The sequence below is a fragment of the Copadichromis virginalis genome, linkage group LG13 (genome assembly GCF_057382275.1).
Source record: "Copadichromis virginalis isolate Kocher_CV1m ecotype Utaka linkage group LG13, C_Virginalis_male_GT1.1, whole genome shotgun sequence".
Classification (NCBI taxonomy): domain Eukaryota; kingdom Metazoa; phylum Chordata; class Actinopteri; order Cichliformes; family Cichlidae; genus Copadichromis; species Copadichromis virginalis.
This window is the reverse complement of record NC_140630.1, coordinates 10640491-10666073: the sequence shown is the minus strand read 5'-3', so window position 1 is coordinate 10666073 and position 25583 is coordinate 10640491. Positions and strand designations below refer to the sequence as shown.

Below are 25583 nucleotides of genomic sequence, written 5' to 3'. Positions count from 1 at the left end.
TTCAATGTCAGGGTCACATTTAATTTCAAAACTTATCAAATAAATTCATACAAATGTTAAGAATGGATGGTGGTAGTAAATGCACTTGGTACAAATTCATCAAGGGAGAGCAGAAACAGTCATTGTTGGATGGAACCAACATAGAGGAGGAAAGACAATTCACTGCAGGTGCTGCTCCTGAAAAGCACATTGGCAATAATTCTCTCATTTCCTACCTCCTGCTTTTGTTGTTGTACATGAACAACTGATCTAGCAATTTTTTTTACCCAGTTTAGATTCCCTTCATCTTCCTATGTGCTTGTGTTGGGACCATGAGAGAAGAAGCAATGAAAGAAATGTTCCAACCCGACAGAATTATCCCGCTTCATCACACCGGTGTGTTGTCAGAAATAATACGCACAAGAACCACTGTTTGATTCAAAAACTTCACTGCATTGACTGCGGGGTAAATCATATTTATCATACCTAATAAAAACAGATCATCCATTCAGTCAATGAAAACTTTTTTTTAAAAAAGGACTTAAACTAACTTTTGATCTGTAGGGTTTATTTTTCTTCTTTTTTGTGTTTTTTTTTTTAAACAGAAAATGAAAAAAACAAAACAAAAAAACTTGAAATAGGCTTTAAATTTTGGGAGTAAGATCTCAACCAGAGCAGAACGACATTTTGAACCCTCAAAATGAAAACAAAAGCCCCCTTTAGCACCTCAATCTCATTAGAAGAAGTCTCCACAGTATATGTAATATCTGATTATTCACCATCTAGTAGTGTTACTCTGGCCAGAACATAGTATAAAAGATGGACACAGCTTCCAGGACTGAAAAGTGAAACCAGTGTGGATGGGGCCAACTCTGGTTGCAAAAAAAAATTGAAGTTTATGGGAAACCGGCCCTCAACTTGCTTGCCCTATGACCTCAGTACACTTTGTTTATGGCTTCATGGTTTCAATCACTAGTTTCAGGTAATACTGAATAAAACATGAAGCTCACTTTTGTAAATTGCAGTCATTATTAGAATCCGAAAAGAGGATTAGTCAGGGTAGGATCCAGTGTGTGATATCCTTGTTCACAGCAAGATCATCTCCCCCCTTCTCACATCTGGTTTTAAAACTACAAGAGGCTAAGCTCAAGGCTTCATAACAGGACTTCACAAACCAGTGGGTGACGCCACTGGCTACATCCATCTTTTATACCAGCTGTGCCACAACAAGGTGGGCAGCTTTTTGTTTCTGATGCAAGTTAAACTCTGAACCTGAGATCTGTCTGGGAGAAGGATGAACGACTCAGGTTTGCCACCCTTTTAAAACACAAACTGGGCTGATGATGTGCACACTGTAACGAGGACGCCAAGTTTGACTTAAGTACAAAATTCCAGACATCCTCGAAATGTTGACTGAAAAAAAGAAACTTTACTGCAAGTTTTTTTGTTATTTTTAAACCAGCATTTAGGACTTCTCTGTATTTGTACACTGAATCAAATGAACTGTACTAAAGGGTGAACAGTGACCCCACCTTTTTGTGCGACAACAAAAAGAACACAGGCAGGTAGGGGTCTTGCTCCCCTTTCAAAAATCACGTCAGGGGCAAAAGATTAAAAAGAGGAACAAAAAGATCTGTACAGTACTTTTTAACAAAGTCATGAAATACAGGACTTCCTGGCTAACACAGTCTTGTATGTGCGTGTATCATCGTGTGTGTGTGTGTTTGTGTGTGTGCCTCGACCAAACTGACAACATGGCTTTTGAAGGTTTGAGTCCTGCTCCTCTCGCTCTTAGTCTTCATCCCAGTCTCACTGGTCAGCTCCCTTGTCTTAAGAATTTGGGGATTTTTCTATGATGTCCCTCTATCCATGACTAAAGTAAGTAGTTCTCTGGGAGGGCGGCACACACAGCTTCAGCCAGTCAAGCTTTCTATTACTATGACGGCTAGTCCTGCTAGCCTGACTGACCTGCTGTCAAGTTCATACACTGGCTGGTTGTGATCTGACTTCCTCTCTCTCTGGAGCTCATCGATTTGGATTTGAGAAGTATGGAAGGGCTTTTTATTTTTATTTATTTTTTTTAAATAAGAGGTGACAGGCGCAGTGGGGCTCTTGTTGGACTGCAGCTTCCTTAGCCCTGTAGAGCTGGGAACTGCTGTGCCACCAATTCAAACTTCAATGTCTTGTTGGTGTTTAGGGTTGTGGGTGAGGAGGAATAAGTGAGAGCAGGAAAGGAGAGCAGGAAGGAGTGAAAGAGGGGAGAGATGAATTCTCAAAGGGTCAATGAGGTTCTCAGGTGGAAGAAAAGAGATTTGGGAATCTCCCTGAAGAGGTTGTTGAAAAGGAAGAGGTAAACAGGCTGAGACACAGATTGATCCTTCTTTCTTTAAAAAAACAAAAACAAAACAAAACAAAAGCAACTCTTCATCTCCTTTTGCCGAGGGAGAAGCTGGAGCAGCAATCAGAAGGGACTGAGAGAGGTGGGAGCTCATCTTTGTCCATTTCTTCAGTGAGACAGGTGGCACAGGCAGGCAGCCAATGAGACAACCAGAGGAGGGGATTTCAAAGGGACTCAATGTCCGTCCACCATGACCAAAGAGGACAATTCGCCTTAGGAGCTCAAACGAGGCCGCTTCCTTGGAGACTGGTCTTCTTCCTCATCATCTTCCTCTTCATCTTCATCGTCAGGGTAGTCCACCAAACCAACCAGAGCAGTCTAAGACAACAACAAGAGTGACTGTTTCATTTCAACATGTACTTTTGCAGGAGCGCAGGACAGCTATTAGTGCTGAAACATAGTGTTCTAAATTTCACTCACATTTTACTTATTCTGACCAGTGAAGTCAAACAACAAGTAACTTGTGTAACTTTTATCTGCATTCATGTTGTGATACCACTCGAAACATATTGTGCAACACAGAAAATTAAAGACTGTCCTGTGTTATACTGTCCCAAAATTGGACAAAGGATTAGGATAGGACAGGATAGGAATTCAAGTCTTTCTCAGAATGCAACATGAAATATTACCTTGACTACTGGTGTGGCAGGAAGAGGAACAGTTTTGACAGAAGAAGCTGAACTGTTGTTTGGAGTGACGGCTGGTGAGGCAGGTGGGAGGGCAGCAGCTTTCCCATTGTTATTGGCACCATTGGCTCCGTTGGCAGCTCCTACAACACAAACTAGGATCATGCAACAATCTGGGAAAAACTATCCAGCAACATTCATACAGTAAGAGAATATAGCTTACCTTTTTTGGCTTCCATGTACTTGCCGTAGCTATCAGAGAAGTCATCCCCCATTCTCTTCTCCACTGCCTCTCCATCGTCATCGTCATCATCGTCATTGAACCACAACTCTTCATCCTCATCCAAAGACCGCGCATCTCTTCGATATCTACAGTTGAGAAAACTGCTTCATGAGGTACAGGTGTCTACACAAGGGGAAGTACTACCTTGTGGTAATAAGTCTCTGATTAAATATAAATGAAGGTTATGAAGCTGAACAATGATGACAAGCACTAGGGTTAACAGAGGTTGACTAAAACATGCAGAAATTCGGTAGGGGTGTGCACAAAATGGGAATAGAAAACTATGTAAAGTCGGCATATATACATGTAAATTTATGTGGTGGAGTGCATGAGTGATAAAGATCACAGTAAGGGAATGACCCTTGCTTCTGACCTGTTGAGTCTCTGGCTCTGCCGGTCTTTTTCCTGTTCATATCGTCCTTTCAAGCCCTTGAATGTCTGGACATACTCAATGGATTCAAGTGCTTTGTAGAAGTTATCCACGATGTGAGCTATGAGTGATTTGATGTCCTCCTGGAAAGCAAAAGGTGGATCATTATATATTTAATGCAAAAACAAAGGCTTGTTAAAGTAGCCTTTGTGCTTTTACATACCACTTTAATAAACTCAAAGAGCTCTATGATGGCAGAGTTGAGGAGGTTGTATCGGGTCCCATTGTCCAGCAAGGCATTAATGACAGGCTCAAACAGGTTCCCTTTGATGATGTAGCGGTTGTAGTATTCGTCTTTTAGACCAATGATTCTGCGCATGAAACGCAGAGCACCTTGGACAAAAACAGAGCCACTTTGTAAAAAAACGAGGCACGATATGATTCAAAGTCTTATCTGTATTATTTCTGTGAGCTTGGATACAAACAGCAGTTACACAGCTCTGGTATGGTTATATCTGTATATGAGGTTCAACCACAATGTAGTCGCTATCAGAACACAGGGAACTTACAAAGAGCAAGGAACGTGTGCTTTGAGTTCATCAGCACCAGCACTCTTCTAAGCAGGTCTTTGTTCATGATGTAGGTCTTGATGTGATAGGTGTGGTGTTCCACACAAAAGGTCAGAAGCTCCAGGATCAGTGCCAGCAACTGAGCTGTCTGGAAGTTGTCTACACAAATAAAGACAAATCGTGTTAGGACATGCAGCACTGTCCAGGTACATTTCCAAATACAAGCCAGACAGCAAGTGTACAATCCTTTAATATATGGTTTTAAGAGTCATTCCAGATTTTGTGATCCTCAGCATCTTCCTTAATAATTTGAAGCTGTTCCCATAGTCTGGTGACTAGCTTAACATTTTATTTCTTATTCACGTCCTCTAAAAGAAAAAGAACCACACCCTTAGTAAGAGCTGCTGGTCATTTATTTTGGAAGGGTTCAGGTAAAAACAAATAATATAATGATGTTGTCTACTACAAGAGCAGTACTTTCAAGCCACTTCAAATGCACAAATTTCTAACTGTTGAGTAGTTCATGGTTGACAGTTTAAATAACACCCACCTGGGCACACTGGGTTGACCTTTGTTGATCCCTCCTGCAGATCTGAAATGTGATTACATAGATTAAACAGTGAAATTTCCTTTCTTCCAGTCTGTTGTACCCTAGTTTAACTTCCCAGCTCACCTTTTGAATTTTTGTCAAGTGCAGTGTTGGCCAGCAGAGGAGCAGTCAACACGTGCATGCAGTATTTGTAGAAGAAACTCAGAAACTCTGTCTTCTCAGTTTTCTAGCAGAAAAAACAAACACAAAAAAACTTTAATAAGTGTTTAAGGTTTCACTCAGGGGACACATATACTTAATCTAGCGGTGGTAACGGACATGTGGAGACACAGATGGGGGATTTTGTCAGATAACAATGAGGTAGGCACCATAAATGTGCTGCTTTACATCAGTGTTTCTTCAACTGTGAGGCAGGACTCACTGGCAGAGCCACTGCAGGTGGGTAAAAATAATGCGTGAAACTAAGTTGAATAAACTTGACTTTGTAGACTTTGTTTTTTTAAATACAGAAGACTCCACTGACCCTAATTTGACTAAATTGGATCCTTTCTTCATTGTTAATGACTAAAAAGTGTGGGGAAATGAGTCACACCAAATAAAAGTCTGAGAACAACTGATTTAAATGAAAAAGCAGAGTGATCAACATTGAGCAATGGCTGGAGAAAAAGGAAAGGGGAAGAAATCAACAAAAATCTGGTTGATTTTGCTTACGTTGGTGGAAGCCAACATATTCTCAGGGTCGATGAGTGTCCTGAGCAGACCCATCAGCTGGACAGCTCCCCCCAGCTCTGGGTCAGAGTCACAAATCATCTGCTTAATCACAACATTTATCAGGAGAACATCCTGAAACACAAATACACAAAGCAAACAAAGGAGAAGTTAACACAGTAGCGCGCTCAGATTAAAAATAAATTTTGTATGGCATGAAAATAAAACTGTCTCTCTCAAAAAAACAGGGCAAACACACAGTATTAAAACAAACAAAAAAAAGCCTTCTTGTACACAGAACAGAAGATCAACAGAGGACACTAAAGAAAGTTAATCAAACTTTGTCTCAGTAATTCTCTATAACAGTTCTGTGTTTTTATACTACTTTATCAAACATGTAAATTGTGTATCAGCTATAAAATGCCTTCAAATGTTATGGCTCTGTAGTAAAAATCGAGCACATCACGTGAGCCCCAACAGTGACAGGCTGTTGTCACAATACAAAACACCTCGTTTCCCTCATTGTTCATAAAGCAAACAGTTTTCCTTATTTAGATTTCACCTCAGTTATGGACTGTTCTACATGCCTGATGTGGTAATGAACTATTTGAAACTGAGAGAGCCTGGGCTGCCAAAACACTGCTTTCATTAAAGAGAAAGTTCTTTTTTTTAAAAAAAATAATGATTAGATGCTTACATCATCTGTCTGCTGAGGTTCCTGCATGACAAATTCCCTAACCATGGAGGGGCTGAATTCCACCAGGTAAGAGAAAATATCAGTAGCTGCTGCCCTCACCTGCAAGTCATCCATTCCCTGAACAAAAAAAAAGAAAAAAAAAAAAGAAGTTAATTCAACTGAGCATTGACCAATCAAAAAAGACTTTTATTAAGACTACCTCAGATACACATTCATGCCAGAACTATAACATACCATTACTATTTCAAGAGCAGGTAAAATGCCTAGATTTGCCAGAGTTTTGAAGAACGCATCCCTGTTTTGAGGCTGCAACGTTTGTGAAAACGCACAGAATTCTTTGACGAAGTTCACCTAAGGAGAGGAGGAAAAAAAAGGAGATAGATAAATGACAATATAAATGAGAAATGCAAAGATCAAAATAATTAAACCGGTCCCAAATAAAAATCACTGTGCCTACCGCCATTTCTGGGCTCATTTCTCAAACATGGTTATGAAAGGCAACTACTTTGAGGTTTCAACATATGTCCAAAAAAAAAACAAAAAAAAAAACAACAAGAACAAAAAAAACTTCTTAAAACTTGCCAATTCTCTCCTTTTACTGTCCTCAGTCGCATCATCTGTGAGCTGTGCAAAGACCTCCGTTAGGAACTTCTCATCCTCCTGCGGCACATTTAAAGCCGGGTTAAAACATCAGAACAATAAAGAAACATGTCTTAAAAATAAACAGAAAATCTAATCCTGACTTGCAATTTCAGCACAACAAGAATGAAAGACAAATTATTCCAGCAATAAACCCATGAGTCCTAGAACCGTACAGAAAATTAAAATCAGTCACCTGACTGTGAAATGAAAGAATTCTAAGGTCCTGTTTGTTTACACCATGAAAATAATTGTGTGGTATAAAACTTATTGTTCAGAACATATGCCTCACATTTGCACCATATTACAATACACATACAAGTGTTACAATGGGCCTAAACCTATTCACTCAAAGATTTTGAAAATGTTTTAATGTATAGTTTTAATTGGTCATCATCACAATACAAAACTTGACACACACATCTTACGCATACATTATTTGTACAGTCATTACAGGCTTATACATTTCCATCTGTTCACACTTATTATTTGAGCTTTCCCACTTGATTTAACATTTCACATGAGAATTAAATACATTTAAAGAAAAATTTTTAATTTGGTTTTAAGCATGAGTCATCTTGGTGGACTAATCTACAAGCAGGGTCATTTGTCAAACAAATTTTAATTAGTCACAACATGTACAGCAATACTGTATATGTACTGGCTAAACTACACAGTGGATTAAATAATTAACTCATAATGTTGTTTTATAAATAGCTTGGTTTGAATCCTTACCTGCAACATACTGACAATTTCCACCTTGTTGAAGAAGATGAAGGAGGTGAGTGTGGATAGGAAGTTCTCCTCAAAGACAGATGGTGTGGGCAGGATTATGTCCTGGATGTACTGAACTCTGTATGTCTGGTGGATCTTCTGCCGCAGTTCAGAGTCTGTGATAGGGATCACCTCCTTAAATTTCGCCGTCTTGGTCAAGAATTCCCGGTGGCGTTTAGGTTGAACCAATGCTGGGTCGTACTCCAGGCAGCCCACCACATCCATGATACAGTCGTCAGAGAACATCACCTCAAAGAGGGCTGCTTTATTGAGAAATAAGACGCCTCGGACAATCTCATAGAGGTGATGGAGGCCTTCCCTGTTGTCCACTTCCTCACATACTCTAAAGAGACCCAGGAGTTTCTTGATGTAGCCCTCAGTCATCAGGGCCAGGGCAAGCTTTTCCCTCCGGATGGGTGAAGAAAGGACAGAGGTAACCAAGTCGGCAATTTCCTCCAGTCTGCCTTGCTCACAAGGGGGGAGCTCAACTAAGTGGCTTGTCTCTGGAATCTCCTCAAAGCGCTCTTCCTCAGACTCATCAATGGGGTCCTGGGTGATGTCCAGAGCAGGGTCTCTACCTTGGACCTGAGTCACAAATAAAAGCTATTATTAAATGAACACAATTGATAGTATCATGTGTACAGTCACCTCTTTGCACAGGTTAACGTTTCTCAGTAATTTGTCCAGTACACAAACTATTAAATAGATCAACAGAGCTTGCCCATTGTGGTAGGCTCAATGGAATTTTAGCATCAGTGAAACAGCTGTATGTTCCTGGTTTGAGTTTTACCTGGCAAATTCTTTCCCAGATCTCATCACAGCCAGCCTTTTCCTGGAAACTGAGTGCAAGGTCATAGTTATCTGCTTCTGACCAGACAATCAATGTGTCCTGGAACAAAGACAAAGGATTATTAAACTTTACACACGGACACGCTTAACTCTTTCACGGCAGGCACTCACAGACACACACAGACACTTATTCAAGATACACTTCATTAAATTGTATGTTAACTGAACACATGCTTACAAATGTGTGCACACACACACACAGGCAGCAAAGGAAAATAAAAACGTCAACATTTAACTCCTGCAGACAGAGGATCTTGTGGCTCCGTTATGCCTTCTTGTACGTATTGCTGGCAGGATTTGGGTGCAAATCCTTAAAGTGTATCTGAAGGATAAAGTTTTCTATCCTGGTGGGAATGCACTCCTCTAGCATGACAGTGACTTATCCACAGAGTATGAAAATGATTTGAACAAAAGTCTACAACAGACAAAGCAAGCTAAACACATGCAGAATATCTTTTTTGTACCTAGCTTCACCAAGGTGGTTATCAAATAAGTCAAACAGGGGTTTTTCGATCTAGCTATGACCACATTCACATGAAAGAGGCAGCAATGGCAGCATGACCAACCAGAAACATGAACCGGTCTATTAGCAGCTGAGGGGCATAGTTTATGAATACTATCATGCTATAAAATTAGCATTATATAACATGAAGTAGGTAAACCGATAATACAGACTCGCTGCAACACAACTTCTGTAGCCAAAACAGCAGTGTCAGTCTGTGTGAGAAGAAAAGCGCTGTGTAATTTTAAAGTATTGTTATATATGTCTTAAAGTAATAATGATTAAAGTAAATAGTAAAGTGTGTACAAATTTTGATAATTTAAGGCAACAAACTTAATGTCAAAGATCTGGGAAGACCTCATTACTATATTACAATAAAAAGAAGCTAATGACGTTTAGATTTGCCGCTTCTTTCACTCAGTCTCCGCAATTTGAAATAGTCTAAGGGCAAGTAGAGACAAAATTTAACAAAATAAAAGATTTCAAACTGGTAAGTAGCCAACTTGCAAATGTTTCATGACGTCAGAAACGAAAAGGTTTAAATTGCCTGTTTTAGTATCATTTCAATGTATTACAGCCTATACAACAATAAAGTTGCTTTAATATTGTTTGCAGTCAACAGGAAAGAAGCAAGGAATAAAGTTGCCCTCAAGAATCTCTATTTCTTACCGATGCTGAGACAAACTTCAGATTTTCTTAATATCTGCACACTAAGCTCTAATTGATCTTTATGCATTATTTCATAGAAATAATTGTTCCATGGGACGCGATTTCAAACATGTTGATCTCTTGTCTCAAACATGCCCCATTCCTGAGGAGATTAGGCAAGTGTAAATTGCCACAGTAATGTACCCCATAAGAAGTAAACCAGCTCCAAAACACTGGAAATCCAGGATTAAACCTGAAGTTAGCCAGACCCTAATCATTAATAATTCTATAAATTTTTAGGTAATATAAAAGTGTCATATCACAATAACAGTGATACATAAAAAAAAACCCATGCAACACAACAACAAAAAAAAAGAAAGAAAGAAAAAAAAAAAACACGCCTCAACATGTCTGAGAACAAGAGCTGCTGTCAGCCTCCAATACCTAAAAAAAGGAAGTTATTCAACAACCTTCAACAAAGAGCAGTAATTTTAAAGACGTGCAAAAATATTTAGAAAAAGGTGGAAAATATTTTTCTTTATTTAGGAACTTGCAGAGTTACAAGGTTAAGGTTAAGTTGAATTAGTTAAATGTTTCATCAATTACAGCAGCTCACTGTTAAAGGAAGGTGGAAGTTGACTTTCAGACACTCAGCTATAAATGTGGGAAGACTTCATATTTATGCCATAATTCTAATGATACCTTGATTTACAAACCGGTGTGGTTCATATGTGGTAATTACTCACGGCATTACCCGATTATTACTCGATACCAAGTTTACAATTGCATCAGTCAGCCAATTTCTACTGTCTCGCCTAGATTACATTAACTATCCAGCAGCAGATCTCAAACCAGTGTTGGGATTATTTAAATATGTGTGCTATCTGTAGCTGAGCCAGACTCAGGTAATAATAAAAACTTACCTGTTGTTTTTGATATGCAGTATTTGGACTTATCTTCGATTCCAATAGCAGTGATCCTAAAGCACAGAGATATAGGTGACTAAATATTCAAACCAGTTAGAAAGCCGGTTCTTTAAAGACGAGGTTTGTTATTCTGCCTGGGAATAAACAGTCATGGCTATGCAAATACACACAAAAACAATCGAATTAAACTAAAATGCTTAAAAACAAAGGTAAAATAACTACAGCAGACCTTAGATTCTATTGTAATAACGTTATGTACTTTCTTTGTCACATACATGAACCACAAAGAGCAATAACAAGTTTATGCGTTCAGACTTTCAGGGGCACCATGCTATAGAGATCCCGTCGGACTAAACTAATAAGCATGCTAGCAACAGCTATTCAATAAATATTTGCCATTTATTGAGAGACGTGCCTAATATTAACAGTTCTGGCACTATGACGGCGAAGTCTGCCCCACATGTAGAAAAAAAGTCTAATAAGGTAATCTGGTGCCCACTGTGGGCAATCGAAGCGCTCTCTCCGAACAACCAGGAGTTAGCATGCTAACCACCGCAACAACTATGCTAACAGGGAACTTACCGTCCGATTCAGCCCGAACTAATAACGATATCCCCCTCAGTCGTTCGACAAATGTAGACGAAACGTGCCCGGTACCCCGATCATCCCATTGCCGATCTTCATTCAGCGTATATACCTTCACTCGCCGCCGAGTGTCCGACATGGTTTAAACGAGTCGGAGCTAGCAGGCTAGCTTTCTGCTAACAAGCTATCACCTCACCCGTCTAGTGTTTTCCTCGACCTGTTAACTTTGTTTCCAACCGCATGTTATAAAACATGCATGTTTAAATTTAGTTCCCAATAGCAACAAAATATATTAGTAGGTATTTCATAAACATATTACGACGTGAATCTACTTATTAAGGGGCCTAATATTAAACTGGAAAATTCTGAGAGAACACAACAACTCTAACGGCCTTCTTGCTAACGTCCACAGACCGCCATCTTGTAATCCGATCTTGTGTTCTTTTTCTTTTTCTACGTCAATCAAGCGCTAACTGCCGCGGGGTCTCCTCCCCCGGGCTGCATCGTCCAATGGCAGAACTGCGGCTCCTCCAGCTCACCGCGTCACCAACGGTAGAGAAAGGTAATAGCACCCATAGCTGTTTGCAGATGTTGGCATAATGTACAGATGTGATTTTGTTCAGCTTGTTTAATTCATAGAGGAAGCAGATACTTACTTAAGCAGAAGATTAACAGAGTTTTTCACGTTAATTAATCACAATCATAACTGACAAGTTTTTTTTTTTTTACACAAACGAGGAATTTGTCTTGGAAAAAGCAACACTTCAAGCCATGATCTACAGAGAAAGAAAGGAATAAAAGCTTGATGGGTTTTTTTGGCATAAGTTTCTAGACTTCTTGGAAAATATTCCTCAGACAAAAGATTAACTTTTTGGTAAGTAAAACTAACATTTAATTAAAAGAATATCAAAGCAACAGTCAAACATGGTGACGGTAGTGTGATGGTCTGGGGCTGGTTTGCTGCTTTATGCAGCTGATGGAACCGTGAAGTCTGTCCTCTACCAGAAAATCATGAATGAGAATGTCCAGCCATCTGAAATTTTAGCAGACTTGGGTTATGCGGCAAGACAATGATCCAAAACACCAAAACTTCACTGAATGCCTCAAAAAAAACAAAAAAACAAAAATAAAACAAAGGTTTGGGATTGGTCTATTCAAAGTTGGGACCTAAATTAGACGCATGACCTTAAACAGGCCGTTCATGTTCACGAACCTCCCAACATGACTGAATTCAAACTATTCTGCAGAGAAAGGTGAGCCACAGAGGATCATCTGCCTCCATCTCAGTCCATCCTCCTCTGTCACATCAACCTTCCTCTGCATCCATCAATCTTCTCGGAGGTTATCCTCTTGTCCTCCTGTCTGGCAAGCTTCGTCTTCAACATCCTTTGTCCAATATATCCACAAATTACCTCGACAGCCACTCCACCCTGCCTATACTGTCTTGTGCACTGTCTGTTGTTTTGGATTGTAGCCCAGAGGTATTTAAGTCATACACATGTATTCTGCCTTGCTTCTACTGATTTTCATTCCTCCTCCCTCCAGATCTGTAGGCCCTTCCTGATGCAACCCTACACATTACTACTAACACTCTTAGATTAAGGCTGAACAGAGAAACACTTAATTCTTCTGTAAGACTCCAAAGAGTTATTAGATCTTTCCCTGTCCAATATTATGCAATAAATTGTTTTAAATAAATGTTGAAATTTTACAGCTCTCCTGTTATCATCTCCACCACTCAGTTTCTTTTAAGGACCCACTGGATGAACCTTTTCTATTGTGAAGCAACTGTCCATCCATCCATCCATTCGCTTCCGCTTATCCTTTTCAGGGTCGCGGGGGGCGCTGGCGCCTATCCCAGCTGTCATAGGGCGAAAGGCGGGGTACACCCTGGACAGGTCGCCAGTCTGTCGCAGGGCTAACACATAGGGACAGACAACCATTCACACTCACATTCACACCTAGTGACAATTTGGATTAATCAATTAACCTATCCCCACAAGCTGCATGTCTTTGGACGGTGGGAGGAAGCCGGAGTACCCGGAGAGAACCCACGCAAACACGGGGAGAACATGCAAACTCCACACAGAAAGACCCCGGCCTGATGTTGGAATTGAACTCAGGTTGCTGTGCGGCAACAGTGCTAACCACCGTGCCACCGTGCTGCCCTTGTGAAGCAGTTGCTTGTGAAGCAACTGTCTTTTTTAAAACACGCTGAAGCAGTACTTGTGTGCCTGCATGTGGCCACTGAAACATGCAATTAAATCAGCTTTTTATGAAGAAAATTTTACATGCATGCACTCAGTACATTCTGGCACGGTTGGAAGGTGTTTTGTTGACTTAAAGACATGAATAAAGAAATCATTAATGACTTTATTTACATATTACGTCTACATACTGCTACTCCTTTTAGTTGGGTTTGTAAACTCTCATTTACAAACCTTTCCTTCTCTCCTGCTTTCCTCTTTCTTTGTCTTTGCACAGCAGTTTCCACCAGCACCCTGCTGGTCAACAGCACCATTGGTAGTCGTTCATTCTTGATGATCCACATATTTGATTTGAAGATTTTACATCGGATCCCCTTCCTGACCTACTTATCCATGGTTGGTAACAGCACTAGGAGTACACTGGCATGTGGCCCACCTGTGGCTGATTTTTTATTTACATTTTATTACTCACATATAATATAAATGCAACACCATATAAAGATTAAGAAAACGCCTCTCTCTAACACATCACCCACTTGCCTTTCTTTTCTTTAGTGGACACGCTGCTACAACAGATACCAAATATGCCTCAAGAGGCAACATTATCACACATGTGAATGACAGAAGCACTGTTGTTGTGTAATGAAAGAAAAATCTTATGACTTTGATACAGTCAAACAACAGAGCATGAAAATGGGTAGACACTTGTATTTTTGAAAATGTTTGCCTCCTCGTCTTATCCGTTTGTTTGTGCAAATTCTCAGAGTCATGATGTCAGCAGCATTTTAGCCACATCCATGCTCTCAGCAGCGGAGTAACCTTCTTTATGTATAGTTCGTAACAAGATCTGTTGTTTGAAAAGGGAAAGTTGACTCAGTCCAAGTCTACTCTGACAGAAAAGCCAGAAGTTAGGCAGTCATGGGGGAGTGTCACGAATCTGTACTGGTCGTCTGCATGTCGCTTGAACCCATGGAGATGCTCTGTTTGTCATTCAGTCTCTTTACGACGCTTGCAGCGGTAGACTGGAGCACCTTCCGCGAAAGCCTCATTCTGCCATCTGTTGGGTCCCGTCCAAAATACTTGACCTGTTAGCAGAACACAGTTTAGATACAAGCATCCCAGACTGAAATACGCAATGCCTTGTCTGCAGTAACCGAGACGCACCTGTATCTCCTGTCCCACCTCTAAGCCCAAAGCACTCGGATGTTTGATCTAAAAGGAAAATAAAGGAAGTGACTTAAGTAGAAATCTTACCATCAGACTCAAAAGGAAAACCATTTTACGCAGACAAATTCACAAACCCGTTTGTGGTCCAGCTGGGAGTTGTGCAGCAGGACAGGAGTCATGTTGGGATAAAGTTTCACCATCACGCCAATGTCCCTAAAGCAGAGGAGCAGAAGAACAGATGAATGTATGAAGGCTGCAATACTTTATTTATACATAAATCAGTTTCCAAGTGTGGAGAAATAACTGTAAACAAACACTGTTGGTAAATAACGCATTGTTTTAGTTTACCTTATTTCTGTGATGGTGGCAGTGTAGATAGCACCAAACTCCAGCTGCTGTTCTTGCTGCAAAACAAAGAAATAGACCCATTTTCACCTACATACATTATGAATATGTGTAATATGTGTAAGCAGTTGTTCTTAATGTTTTGATTTGTTTATGCAGGTCATGTTTGCATTGTGATATAAAACAGCAATTGAGTTTATATATGTGCATAAAAGGGTGCAAAGAAACTATTAGAATATATAAATATAGATATATATATTTTATGTTTTATTAGAGCATGCTGAGAGCTTTCCTGTTTTTTTAAGTGTACTGATCAGGATTATTTCTCTTATTTCTTTGTTTAAATGCCATCTAGCTTAAGCTTTATACTATATTCCTCTTTTTTTAATCTGTTTCGGGTTCTCTGTAGAGCAAATTTTAACACAAATTTTGAAAGGCTCTGAATAAAGACAGACTGCTATTATAAAGGTAATTACAAGTGGGGGAGACTCACATCATCTTTGCAGATCTCGCTGATGAAGTGTTGGGCTTCGTTCATGGCTCCTGGTGTTGGAGCGAACACGGAAAAAGTCTCTTCGTCTACCTGACTTATCGTCACACCTAAAGGCAAAGAAGAAAACGTGGTGACGTTTTTATATTCTGCACAACAGTTTCTATTATGAAAAAACAAATCTGTGTGCTGCTGGATTAGCATCACGTCACCATCACATTCCAAGTTGCCTTTTTCAGACTTTATTACTTATACATTACCTGTTTGAGCTTGAAGCCTGCGGAGGTTGTAGCCTCCAGGGCCAACAAAGCGAGCTCGCCTTGAGACAGGTACCCGGACATTTTCTGAAGACAGAAAACATCACATATTGGAACAGATGACAGTAAAAACTGTCTATTAAATATTGCATCTTTCTATATATATAATATTCAGACATAACCTACCTACAACAGGTCCATTCTCTTTCCTGCTCTCTCTGGGTTTTGCTATGCATTTGTTCATAATGCCCAAGATCTCCCTCTTTGCCACTGAAACACAACAACAGGCAAATGCTGAAAAACAGCCATGCAAATAAAATTTTAATAAAGAGTATATTTCTCAGTTTTGGGGCTACCTGTGGCCTGTTGGATTGCCTCCATGACCACCTTCAGTGGCAACCCAGGAATCTTCACATCAGCCTGGAGGTAAAATAAAGAAAATTTAGTTAATACATTTCATCTGTATCAGAAAGGCCATTTATGTTTCACCACGCAGTCGTTTAAGCAGAACAACACTTTCACTAAGAAGAATCCTGCTTAACTTGCCATTACAGAGACAAGTTAGTGTTGTCTTATAATAAAAAGAGAATAAAATAAAGCTCTAACACTATACTGGTCTCTTCTTTAATATTTTACACATTGAGTACAGTTTATATTAAAACATTTCTATGAAAAAGTGATGTCCCTTCAGCTAGCTTTATTAAATTTTACTTCTAAAACATCTTTCTTAGACACTTATTACAAGTTACTCAATGCAGTACCTGTAAAGCAGTGATACCCTTGTTTGTTCCTGCCAGTTTGAAGTCCATATCTCCCAGGTAATCCTCTATTCCCTGTTTACGAAACAGTTAAGAGCTCATACTCAACACCTGTCATACCCAGGAACAACTACAATAACATTTTGAGCATTCAACTATAATCTTTCTTCCACTTGTTAGTGATAATAACTGATCACAAACTGGACTTACCAGAATGTCTGTTAATAGTCTGTAGTTTTCTATCTCAGCAGGTTTTTCTGGGTTAGCCTTGGAGATGAGACCAATGGCTACACCTGCCACAGCAGAAGAGATGGGCACACCTGGCAACACAGATTTAGATATATTAGTTAATCATTATTATATGACATATTATCTGACTAGCATCGTATCCAGACACATGCAAAATTCAGGTCACTTTGAAAAAAAAAAGCTGATGTTTGCTGTCTGCACGTCTAAGGTCCAGAGAGCAATTTACAACTGGATTTTTCCTGGATTAACTAAAAAGTCAGAACAGTACCTGCATCCATAAGAGCGAGGCTGCCCCCACACGCTGAAGCCATAGAGGAGGATCCTGAGAGGACATGCAGAGATGGAAATATGTTGAAAAATAAGAGCAATGGACACATTCGTATTTGTGACTTTTTATATTACGACTTATAAAATTGCTTCCCCGCACTCACCATTTGACTCTAACACCTCAGCAGTGACCCTGATGGTGAAAGGGAAGTCTTTAGGAATGACTGGTCTCAGAGCCTTCTCGGCCAGAGCTCCTGCAAAAACACGAACAATGCACAAAAGATTCTTGATGGAAATGAGGGATTATTAGACTGAATACAAACAGAGGATGAAAAAAGTCAAACAAACCATGTCCAAGCTCTCGCCTGTTGAGGCCTCCCATCTTTCCAGTCTCATTGGTTGCATATGGGGGGAACTAAAAGAAAGGAAAGTTGACTTTACAGCTCTATTTGAAAACTAAAACAATTATATTTAATATCTGATAAACTATGTGACTTAAAAAATGATTTTACTTACTTCATAATGAAGCATAAAGTTTTTGTCTTTGATGCCACTGCAAAAAGAAATGCATGCATCACAGGAGTGCAGATGTTGGTAGACGCTGGCAGTATCTCCACAATTAATAACTAGCTTTTGAAATACATTCCTTGAAACTTCCTGAACAATGATCCTTTTCAATACTACATTAACATACTGCATATCTGTATATATAAAGTATATGAGGTGATACCGTTTTTTTAATCCATGATAAACAGTATCAGCATGAGCAACAAATATCCAGTTATGGCCATGCTCCCGTCTGAGCATCCATGTAAGGAAATTCCAAAAAGTTGATTCTGTTTATCTGGATGTAGCGTTTTCAGCGGGACAAATGTTTAGTCACTCATCAAAGTGACTTCTTCAGTCTCAGGATCTAAGGGGAAACCTGCAGGGGTCTGCAAGTGACTGAAGAAGTCACTTGGATGAGTAACGAAATTTTCTCTCCCGCTGAAAACGCTACTTCCAGATGAACAGAATCAACTTTTTGGGATATGTGTTCGGGTTGTTTTACCTTAAAGCTGTAGTGATAATATCTGTTTTGATGCTGGACTCCAGGGAATCAAATGTGACACTGCACAGCACCTACAGGGAGCAGAGGAGGACTTTGTTACAGGTAACATCCAAGTTTTTCCAGTTTAGAGGATTTTTTAAACACAGAATGGTACACTGGTAACACAGACTCATAGACGATACTTTATTTAAACTGATCATGCTTAAGTGTGTACCAAACAGGCCTACTCTGAGCCAGGAAAAAATCCTGTGTAACAGTCATTAAAGCGACATATCTCGACTACAGTTTCAGCGTTCCTGCTGTTGTATTCAAACCTGTCATACTTTTGCTTTCAAAACTGAAGAAACAGCCACAAACATCTTCAATCCCTTCAAAAAAAACCCCAACTTATTTACCAAATGAACTATGACTGTTGTTGGCTCTTTGTGCTTTAGCATACCTGTGTTTGTCCTCTTTGAAACAGAGCCGAGCCATGCAGCGGTTTAAATAGATCTACATCACATGAAATGTTTCTTAAACCAGTCAGCTCTCTTCCATCACACCTAAAAACACAAAATGGGAAACACAATGTTTCCATTTTTCCACACCCAGATGATGTGACATTATAATATCCACCCACAACACAGAGTGCTTACCTCCTGTACTCATTGAGCACTAGATTACGGAAGATTTCCTTGCTCAAAGTGTTAAAGGATTCAATGACTTCAAAAGGCTCGGCCTGAGGGAATTTTTCTATGAATCGACGACATCAATTGACAGGGGTTAAAGATGGAAATACAGCAACACTGGAAACTCAACTGTAAATTCTTTCCATGCACCATAACTTTGAAGGCCTACCTTTAAGTTCCTCTTCAGTTTCCAGCCGAACTTTGTTGATTGCTTCATCTCTCGAAATCTAAAAAGATTATGATGAGATTATTACAGTTATTTAGGTAAACTTCCCTAATACATAAACTGAAGCAGAAAGCTGAATAAAGATGATAGATTTTACCTTGTCATGAGTATAATCGGTAAAAACAGCGTAGATCCTCTCAGAAGCTAATCTGCAACAGGAAAAGGAAAAGCAAGTCATTTCTGAGAGCTAGAACAATATAAATCCTATTTTTGTCCTATTTTTGGCCAAACCATTAAATGAAATCATTACCCTTGCCTCAAGATTATTTTGTTTTCTCGTTTATCAAAACATTTCAAAATACACTGCTTAATTCCCAGCATCCTTTGCCTTCATCTTCCTCAGTCTCAGGCTGTGTTCTTACCTCCGAACATGTTCCACCATGTCAGCCGGGGGTGAAAACATCTTGACCGGGGTGCGCTTAGTCACCTTCTGCTCTCGTGCCAGCTGCTGGATGGCATGTATGATTTGCTGGGTGTGTTTCACTCCCACCTTCACAGCATGGCAGAAGTCCTGCTGCAGCACGTTTTCAGCTGATGCCTCAATCATCACTGGCAGACACAGAGAAACATGAGTATGTGATGCTGTCTAAGACAGGCACAAGAAGCAGGAGTCAGGAAAATGTAGGATTCTCAGAAACTGAATTATTACAGAAAGCCACACATCCAGGCCACAAAAAGATTTAAAAAAAGTCCAAGGTAACCTTTAGCAGAAATTGTCAAATTTAAAACACAAAATGCTATTATGAATAAATCCCCATAAAGGAGAAGCAATAAAAGACAATTTACATAAAGGTAAGTCTATAAATACAGGAAGTCAATACTTCTGCAGGCACTATCTCCTCAGCAAAGTGATTCCAAACACTTGATCAAGTGTTTGAATTCTAAACTTAGCAGCTTAACTACATGCCGCTATAAACACTAGATATTCTGCTGCTTATCACATACCAATTATTAACTTACCCACTTGACTGCTGGGAGCTCCAGCCACTATCAGGTTAAGACTGCTAGAAGCCATCTCTGCCCTCGTGGGGTTGACCAGCAACTCTCCATTTACCATACCCACACGCACAGCACCTGCACACACAATAACATAAGTAGCTCCAAGGTGGAGATAAACAATAATAACAATAATGTCCCAGGAACTGAAAGTGAAGTGAAAACCACCATTTCAGATCAATAAAACAATATGCATATTTCTCACCCACTGGTCCATGCCAGGGGATGTCAGACAGGGCCAGGGCAGCAGAAGCTTTAATGGAAGAATATAATGTTTTACTCGAGGATATAAAACAAACAAACAAAAAAAATCTGATTTGTGAAGAAATCTCTGTAGCTGAGATTTACCTCACCTGCATTAATAGCCAGCACATCTGGATCATTGGCGCCATCGACTGCTAGCAGGTTACAAAGGATCTTTAGGAGTGAACATACATTAAAACAGAATGGGAGGATTATCACCTTTGTGCAAGAAAACAAAAATGTGGCAACATAATCACCACATGACAGTGAAAATTCTTTAAAATTTAACTTACCTGAGTGTCATAGAAATAACCAGGAGGGAAAAGAGGTCTAATCGACCGATCTGAGCAAAACGAACGGGAAAGTTAGTCAGGTCACTCCAATTAAACAGGAAACCAAACCTCCACGACAATGTTATACACTCAGTAAGGACAGCGCTTATCTTATTAACTCACCAATAAGTCTGCTGGTGAGGATCTCATTGTCGGTGGTGCCCAGCTCTCGCCGCAGGTAGTTCGTGGGAATCCGACCAGCAGCTGCAGCTTTCTGTCTGTAGTCCACCTGTCAGTTGAAAAGGATATTAAATCAAAAGAACCCCACCAGATGTTTCCTTACATCGGGGATTCATAAAGTCAAATCCACTTAGAACACGGCTGTAACAAACATGGAGTCGTACCACAAGCGGCATGAACTGAGACGGAGAAGGTTTGGTTTTGCTCACAGCGGTCACCATCACAGAGGTGTCTCCGAGCTATGGGAAAAGGAAAAAGTGGTCACCATTTAAACCTGAAGAACAACATTTTTTAAAAAAATCACAGGTCATCTTTGCTCTGTTTTAATAAGCAGCCACAGAGGTGAATTACAAGTTGAACATATGAACACGAACAATACAAGCCTCAGTATAGGTTCTGCTGTGCTGTGCTGACACGTCCTGGGTAAAACGGACATGGGACATAAAGCCAAACTAATAGACCGGCTGCTACCAGTTGAAAGGATTTTTTTCTTGGTGGGATTCCTGTGCATAAGTGACGATTCTCTGCATGCTGATGGCCCATGGTTTACTATTCTGTAATAAAGATCTTTTGCCAACAAAGTTATGCCTGGTGTTTAATGAATTACCACAACAGATGGAGGATTAGTAGTAAACAGAATCAGAAATAGAAACAATACACAAAGAAGCAAAAAGAAAGGGCGAAGACGAATCAAAGAAGACTTTTTTGTACCTGTACTACAGCAGCTCCATCAGCAAATCTGGCAAACCTCCCTGAAGAGATTTCAAGTTTCCTACAAAAACAGCAAGAACACAACACGTGAAACTGCCAGTGACCCTGCACCGCTCGCTTTATTTCACAGTTCATGGAAGAGAATGGAAACTGGGAAAGACCACTCACTTCTCTCCGAGGTCCACTCCCACTCTACATGCGTTAGTATGGCGGCTGTAAACACTCTGGTGACATAACCGGACATGAAGGCGGGCGAACGAGCGCCCCAGCCGGAGCAAATACTTCATATTTAACCAGTAAACAACAAAAATATCCGCGCTCAGTTTGTCTTTACAGTTGGGATGTGAGCGAGGAGGCTACCATGACAGTTCGTCACATGTGCGGAATTACGTAGAGAAGCTGTCTCTTCTGATTGGACAGAGCGAGGAGAGTGTGTCACATCCACGGAGTTTCCTGCCATCCAGTAAACAACAGTTCCGCTTGATCTACTTTACATTTATCTATTTAAATAAATAAACAAACAGGTGTATTCAAATTGGCTTTTAGTAATCAATAAGGTTTTCATTTTACATATTTTACTTGATTCTCTATAATCTTAAAAAAGCTCAAAAGTATGGCATATTTTTCGATTGTTTGACGTATGTAATATATTTTTGTATTTATTTTCCTATAATCTCCTTGATGTCTAGTTACTTAAAAAATATCAGTGAGTTTAGAAAGCAATATAAGAAAAAAAGAGGAGTAAAACTTGCTAGAGGAAAGAGGAAATACAAATGATGACACGATCATTCACTTAAGACCTCCATGAAATCTGATTGTAATGGTTTGATATATTTGACCCACTTATTCCACAAATTAAAAAAAACACATTTTCTTAAGACCGAGTAAAAAGTTTAAGGGGAAAACAGTATTAAGTTTGCTTTAAAAAAAAAACCTCTTTCTTCACATTCCCAGAATATATGTCAGTGACTGATTTCTTAAAATCTAGATTGCACCTAACATTTGCTATATGCAAAATGTCTTAAGCAAACAAATAATCGTGATGTCTAAGATGCCCGTGGAAATTATCATGCTGTAAATGACAATTTGTGCATTTCTGTGGGAATTTGCATAGATCAGCCAGTTCTCATCTTATGAAAGACTACCCTCAGTTTTCTATTTTTATTTATATCTTTTCATTCTTCTTCTTCTTATTATTATTATTCTTATTCTTATTCTTATTCTTATTCTTATTCTTATTAGTAGTAGTAGTAGTATTAGTATTATTATTATTTACAATTTTTCAAGGCGATATTTATGTTTTTGCTGCGTCACTAAAATGCAATTTTAAATTCTCACCACTAGGTGTCAGGATTAAAAAGCTCATATAAGGCATATAGTTCTACCACAACGGTCAGACACTCTCCTTTTTCTCCATGGACGTCACTGTTGAAGTATAGATTGTTTGTTTGTTTGTTTGTTTGTTTGTTTGTTTGTTTGTTTGTTTGTTTGTTTGTTTGTTTGTTTGTTTGTTTAAAAAGTTCTGCTGATATTTTCGTTTGCTCGACTTCCAGCCACTTTCATTAAAGTGGTGAGATTATTTCAACCCTATATAACAGCATATAAGGAAAAAAATGCTTGTGTTGCTATCTCATCCATATTCAGAAAGTTGCCTTTGTTCAGGAAGAGTAACGTTTTTGTATCAACTGTTATGATTTATCTTGAAACCTAGTATTAAACATTGCATGGACCCTGTCCAGTTATCAGTCAGTACATCTGGCAGTCAATCAGTGAACTTGCCTCCACATGAGACGATCAGTCCTGAAGTTCGTTTACAGCCTTCCAGTCAGTCAGTGAGCCAGCTCACTAACACTGAGCCTGGTGCAGTTGTTATGGCAACAGATGAAGTGTTAACAGCATCTCCAGGCATTACTTTCACGCATACACGCACGCGCACACACAGAAGCTAATTGCAGGGCTGAGCAGCAGGATTTCACACGGGCACACACACTGAAACACATAAGCTCTCATTCCCATTATTACTAAGGTTTCTACCAGTTTTATCTTGTTTCCGTGGCTCCAGGACACACTGAGATCTCATTTATACCACGCAGAGCCACAAACTATTACTGTGTAATGGACCACTCAGTGTTTTCCACAGGACTACATGGATCATATAAATAACTCAGTGGAAGATAATGTGTTGTTTGCCTTGAAGAGAAAATGTAAATGTCTAGAGACAAATACAAAAGTTTGATATATGTTAACGGACAGGCTGTATCAATCAGTCATTAAGTCATCTGGTCATCTAACAGAGACTCCTGTGGCCTTGATTTGATGATTTGAACTAACTGCATAATAATTAGAATTACCCAATTTCCTTCGGGGTCAACCTTCAGGATCAAAAATTTTTTATTGAATTGAATTGAATCCATTTGACTAATCAATGGTTACTCAAACAGGGAAGATTTAGGGGAAGTAAAGGGGAAGTAAAAGTATAATATCAGTTCCATCTTTCAAGAAAATTGGGACACCACTTTAAGCCATAGTGTCTGGTCTTCATGTAGGATGATCGTGCAATTGATAAAAGTGCAAAAAGGTTTTTTGTTTATGTGTCTGGAGTGTGTTTGTCTCTCGATCACTTCAGGACACAAGAGGCTTACGTGGTTTAGTGATTTTCATGCTGTGTTGGATCAGGAGGGGGCAACAGAACAGCCTGCATTAACTCTGCACTGATTTTCTGTCACACACACATGAACACACAAATGCAGAATCAACAGGAGCTTTAGCGGGGGTGAGAAACGAGGCTTTTCTGGCTCCTTGGCGATCAGTTTGAGTCAGAGTGACTGATGCCCTCAGGGGTCGGTGCATTGGTGGTTCTTGGTGTCCAGGGCTGGGCGCTCAGGTATGTACCAGCTCACTCCCGGTGGCTACTTGGCGGGGCCTGGCGCCTGTTGCTCGGTCAGGCCTCCTCCGGGGTGCGGGGGGCCCTCAGGCCTCCGGCCTCTGGGCCTGCGGCTCGGTTCACTCTGGCACAGCTGGCTGACTGCAGAGCCGGCGGGCACGCCGGTGCAGCCCCCTCTAGCTTCTGCTCGGTGGCTACTGGGTGACGCCTCGTCTGGGGATCCTCAGCCCTTCCCATGAGGGTGGCACGGATGCCCCTCCGGTGGTCCTCCTTGGGCTCTCGCACTCTGGGGCCTCTGGATGTCTGGGGCCTGGATCTCCTCCATGCCTGCTTCATGCTCTGGGGGACAGGGCTATGGCTCTCTACATCCTCTTGCAGACCATTACATGTGGAAACCATTCGAATACAAGCGCACTGATCCACACAGATGTGCACACGGGTGTTCACTGTTCGTAGACTTAAATTACACCTTTCTTTGCTGCTACTTCAAAGCACATTGTGCGCTGTCTGTCCTGCGTGCTGCACAACAACATTGAATATTTAGTATTTACTGCTGTTTACACTTAGCTAGATTAATGCGATGATGTTGTGTTTAGTATGTTGCTTTGTTTTTTTTTTTGCTTGTTTTCTATTCTTTTTCTCTCAACAGGTGATCCAGGAGATTTTTTTTCCCCTTCTCCCCCCCCCCCCCCTCTCACTGTCCCTCTCCCCTTCTGTTATTCTTTTCCTTCCTCTTTCTTTCTCCCTTTCCTATCCCTCACTCATGTCTGTCCCGTCTGTAACAACTGAAAATAAAATAAAATAAATAATAAAAACAAAGGTCGATCAAATGGACCAATACGGCAATGCCACGATGATCCATTTGGCAAAATAAATCCATTGGGTATCCTTGTTGGTCTTCAGACAACAATTCTGACGGCTAAAGAACCAAATGGGACAGGCAAAAAAAAAAAAAAAAAAAAAAAAGAAAACCTTTAATTGAGTACTGCTGTTTAATTTGTTTAATGATTTTATTTTTTTACCAGAGAAGCGTTGGTTCCTTGTAGTCCTTACTTTATATTTTAAAAAACATCTCATCATTCCTTCTTTCTGTAAAGCGAAAGCTCAATAATTGATTTGACTGATATGGACACGCATAAGCTTGCAGCAGCCATGTATAGACAGCTTTTGGCTACTTGAGCTGACAAGGCATGATTTGCTTTGTCACAAGCGTGATAATTACATTATGGCACATGGCAAGGATCCACATAAGGAGCTCCCTCTCTGAGAACAAAGCAGGGCACAACTGTAGCTCATGGAAGGTTGTTGCTTCATGGCTGTGATTCATTTAGTCCACTGACTTAACAAAAGGTATGAATACCATGCTTGAAAAATACTTACATGTTAAATTTGAAAACAAAAAAAGAATAAATACATGTAAAAACAAAAGTATTCAACACAGAAAACATA

The 25583-nt window shown here is 39.9% G+C and overlaps 2 protein-coding genes and 1 long non-coding RNA gene across 6 annotated transcripts; 1 reads left to right on the top strand and 2 right to left on the bottom strand.

Annotated features, from left to right (window-relative positions):
- ppp4r3b (protein phosphatase 4, regulatory subunit 3B) lies at positions 1–11585 on the bottom strand. Its single transcript, XM_085477234.1, has 16 exons — positions 11101–11585; positions 10516–10571; positions 8384–8482; positions 7555–8178; positions 6763–6840; positions 6415–6531; positions 6181–6297; positions 5487–5618; positions 4899–5001; positions 4776–4817; positions 4226–4384; positions 3880–4049; positions 3660–3799; positions 3227–3372; positions 3007–3146; positions 1–2695 (listed from the first exon to the last, which is right to left on the bottom strand). The coding sequence occupies exons 1-16, from the start codon at positions 11240–11242 to the stop codon at positions 2591–2593; spliced, it is 2370 nt and encodes a 789-aa protein (XP_085333360.1). The 5' UTR covers positions 11243–11585; the 3' UTR covers positions 1–2590.
- LOC146695252 (uncharacterized) lies at positions 11573–14372 on the top strand. Of its 2 annotated transcripts, none has more exons than XR_014923548.1 (3): positions 11573–11665; positions 11842–11977; positions 13591–14372. It is a non-coding gene; the product is annotated as an uncharacterized LOC146695252 (long non-coding RNA). The 2 variants fall into 2 exon arrangements; XR_014923547.1 differs by having other exon boundaries at positions 13588–14372.
- pnpt1 (polyribonucleotide nucleotidyltransferase 1) lies at positions 13737–23124 on the bottom strand. 3 transcript variants are annotated; one of them, XM_085477237.1, is made up of 28 exons: positions 23030–23124; positions 21251–21311; positions 20704–20778; positions 20483–20588; positions 20321–20370; positions 20138–20201; positions 19990–20037; positions 19749–19862; positions 19151–19337; positions 18886–18937; positions 18732–18789; positions 18530–18626; positions 18334–18436; positions 17895–17965; positions 17360–17396; positions 17192–17258; positions 17008–17097; positions 16845–16898; positions 16538–16647; positions 16331–16402; positions 15926–15989; positions 15756–15839; positions 15573–15656; positions 15316–15422; positions 14826–14881; positions 14612–14690; positions 14475–14522; positions 13737–14395 (listed from the first exon to the last, which is right to left on the bottom strand). In XM_085477237.1, exons 1-28 carry the CDS (start codon positions 23035–23037, stop codon positions 14240–14242), a joined length of 2202 nt encoding a protein of 733 aa, XP_085333363.1. In that variant the 5' UTR covers positions 23038–23124; the 3' UTR covers positions 13737–14239. The 3 variants fall into 3 exon arrangements, with proteins under 3 accessions (XP_085333363.1, XP_085333361.1, XP_085333364.1); XM_085477235.1 differs by lacking the exon at positions 23030–23124 and adding an exon at positions 21419–21645; XM_085477238.1 differs by lacking the exon at positions 23030–23124 and adding an exon at positions 20923–21106.
- Positions 23125–25583: the final 2459 nt, after the last annotated feature.

Bases quoted from the DNA above. Each gene is read 5' to 3' on its own strand.
- ppp4r3b (XM_085477234.1), bottom strand. From the start codon at position 11,242: ATGTCGGACACTCGGCGGCGAGTGAAGGTATATACGCTGAATGAAGAT. The intron at 8,483-10,515 runs GTAAGTTTTTAT...TCTTTGTTCCAG, and splicing joins CTGCATATCAAAAACAACAG to GACACATTGATTGTCTGGTC. The intron at 3,147-3,226 runs GTAAGCTATATT...TTTGTGTTGTAG, and splicing joins GTACATGGAAGCCAAAAAAG to GAGCTGCCAACGGAGCCAAT.
- pnpt1 (XM_085477235.1), bottom strand. From the start codon at position 21,537: ATGAAGTATTTGCTCCGGCTGGGGCGCTCGTTCGCCCGCCTTCATGTC. The intron at 19,338-19,748 runs GTAAGTTAATAA...TGTGTCTGCCAG, and splicing joins AGCTCCCAGCAGTCAAGTGG to TGATGATTGAGGCATCAGCT. The intron at 18,938-19,150 runs GTAAGAACACAG...TTCCTGTTGCAG, and splicing joins ATGGTGGAACATGTTCGGAG to ATTAGCTTCTGAGAGGATCT.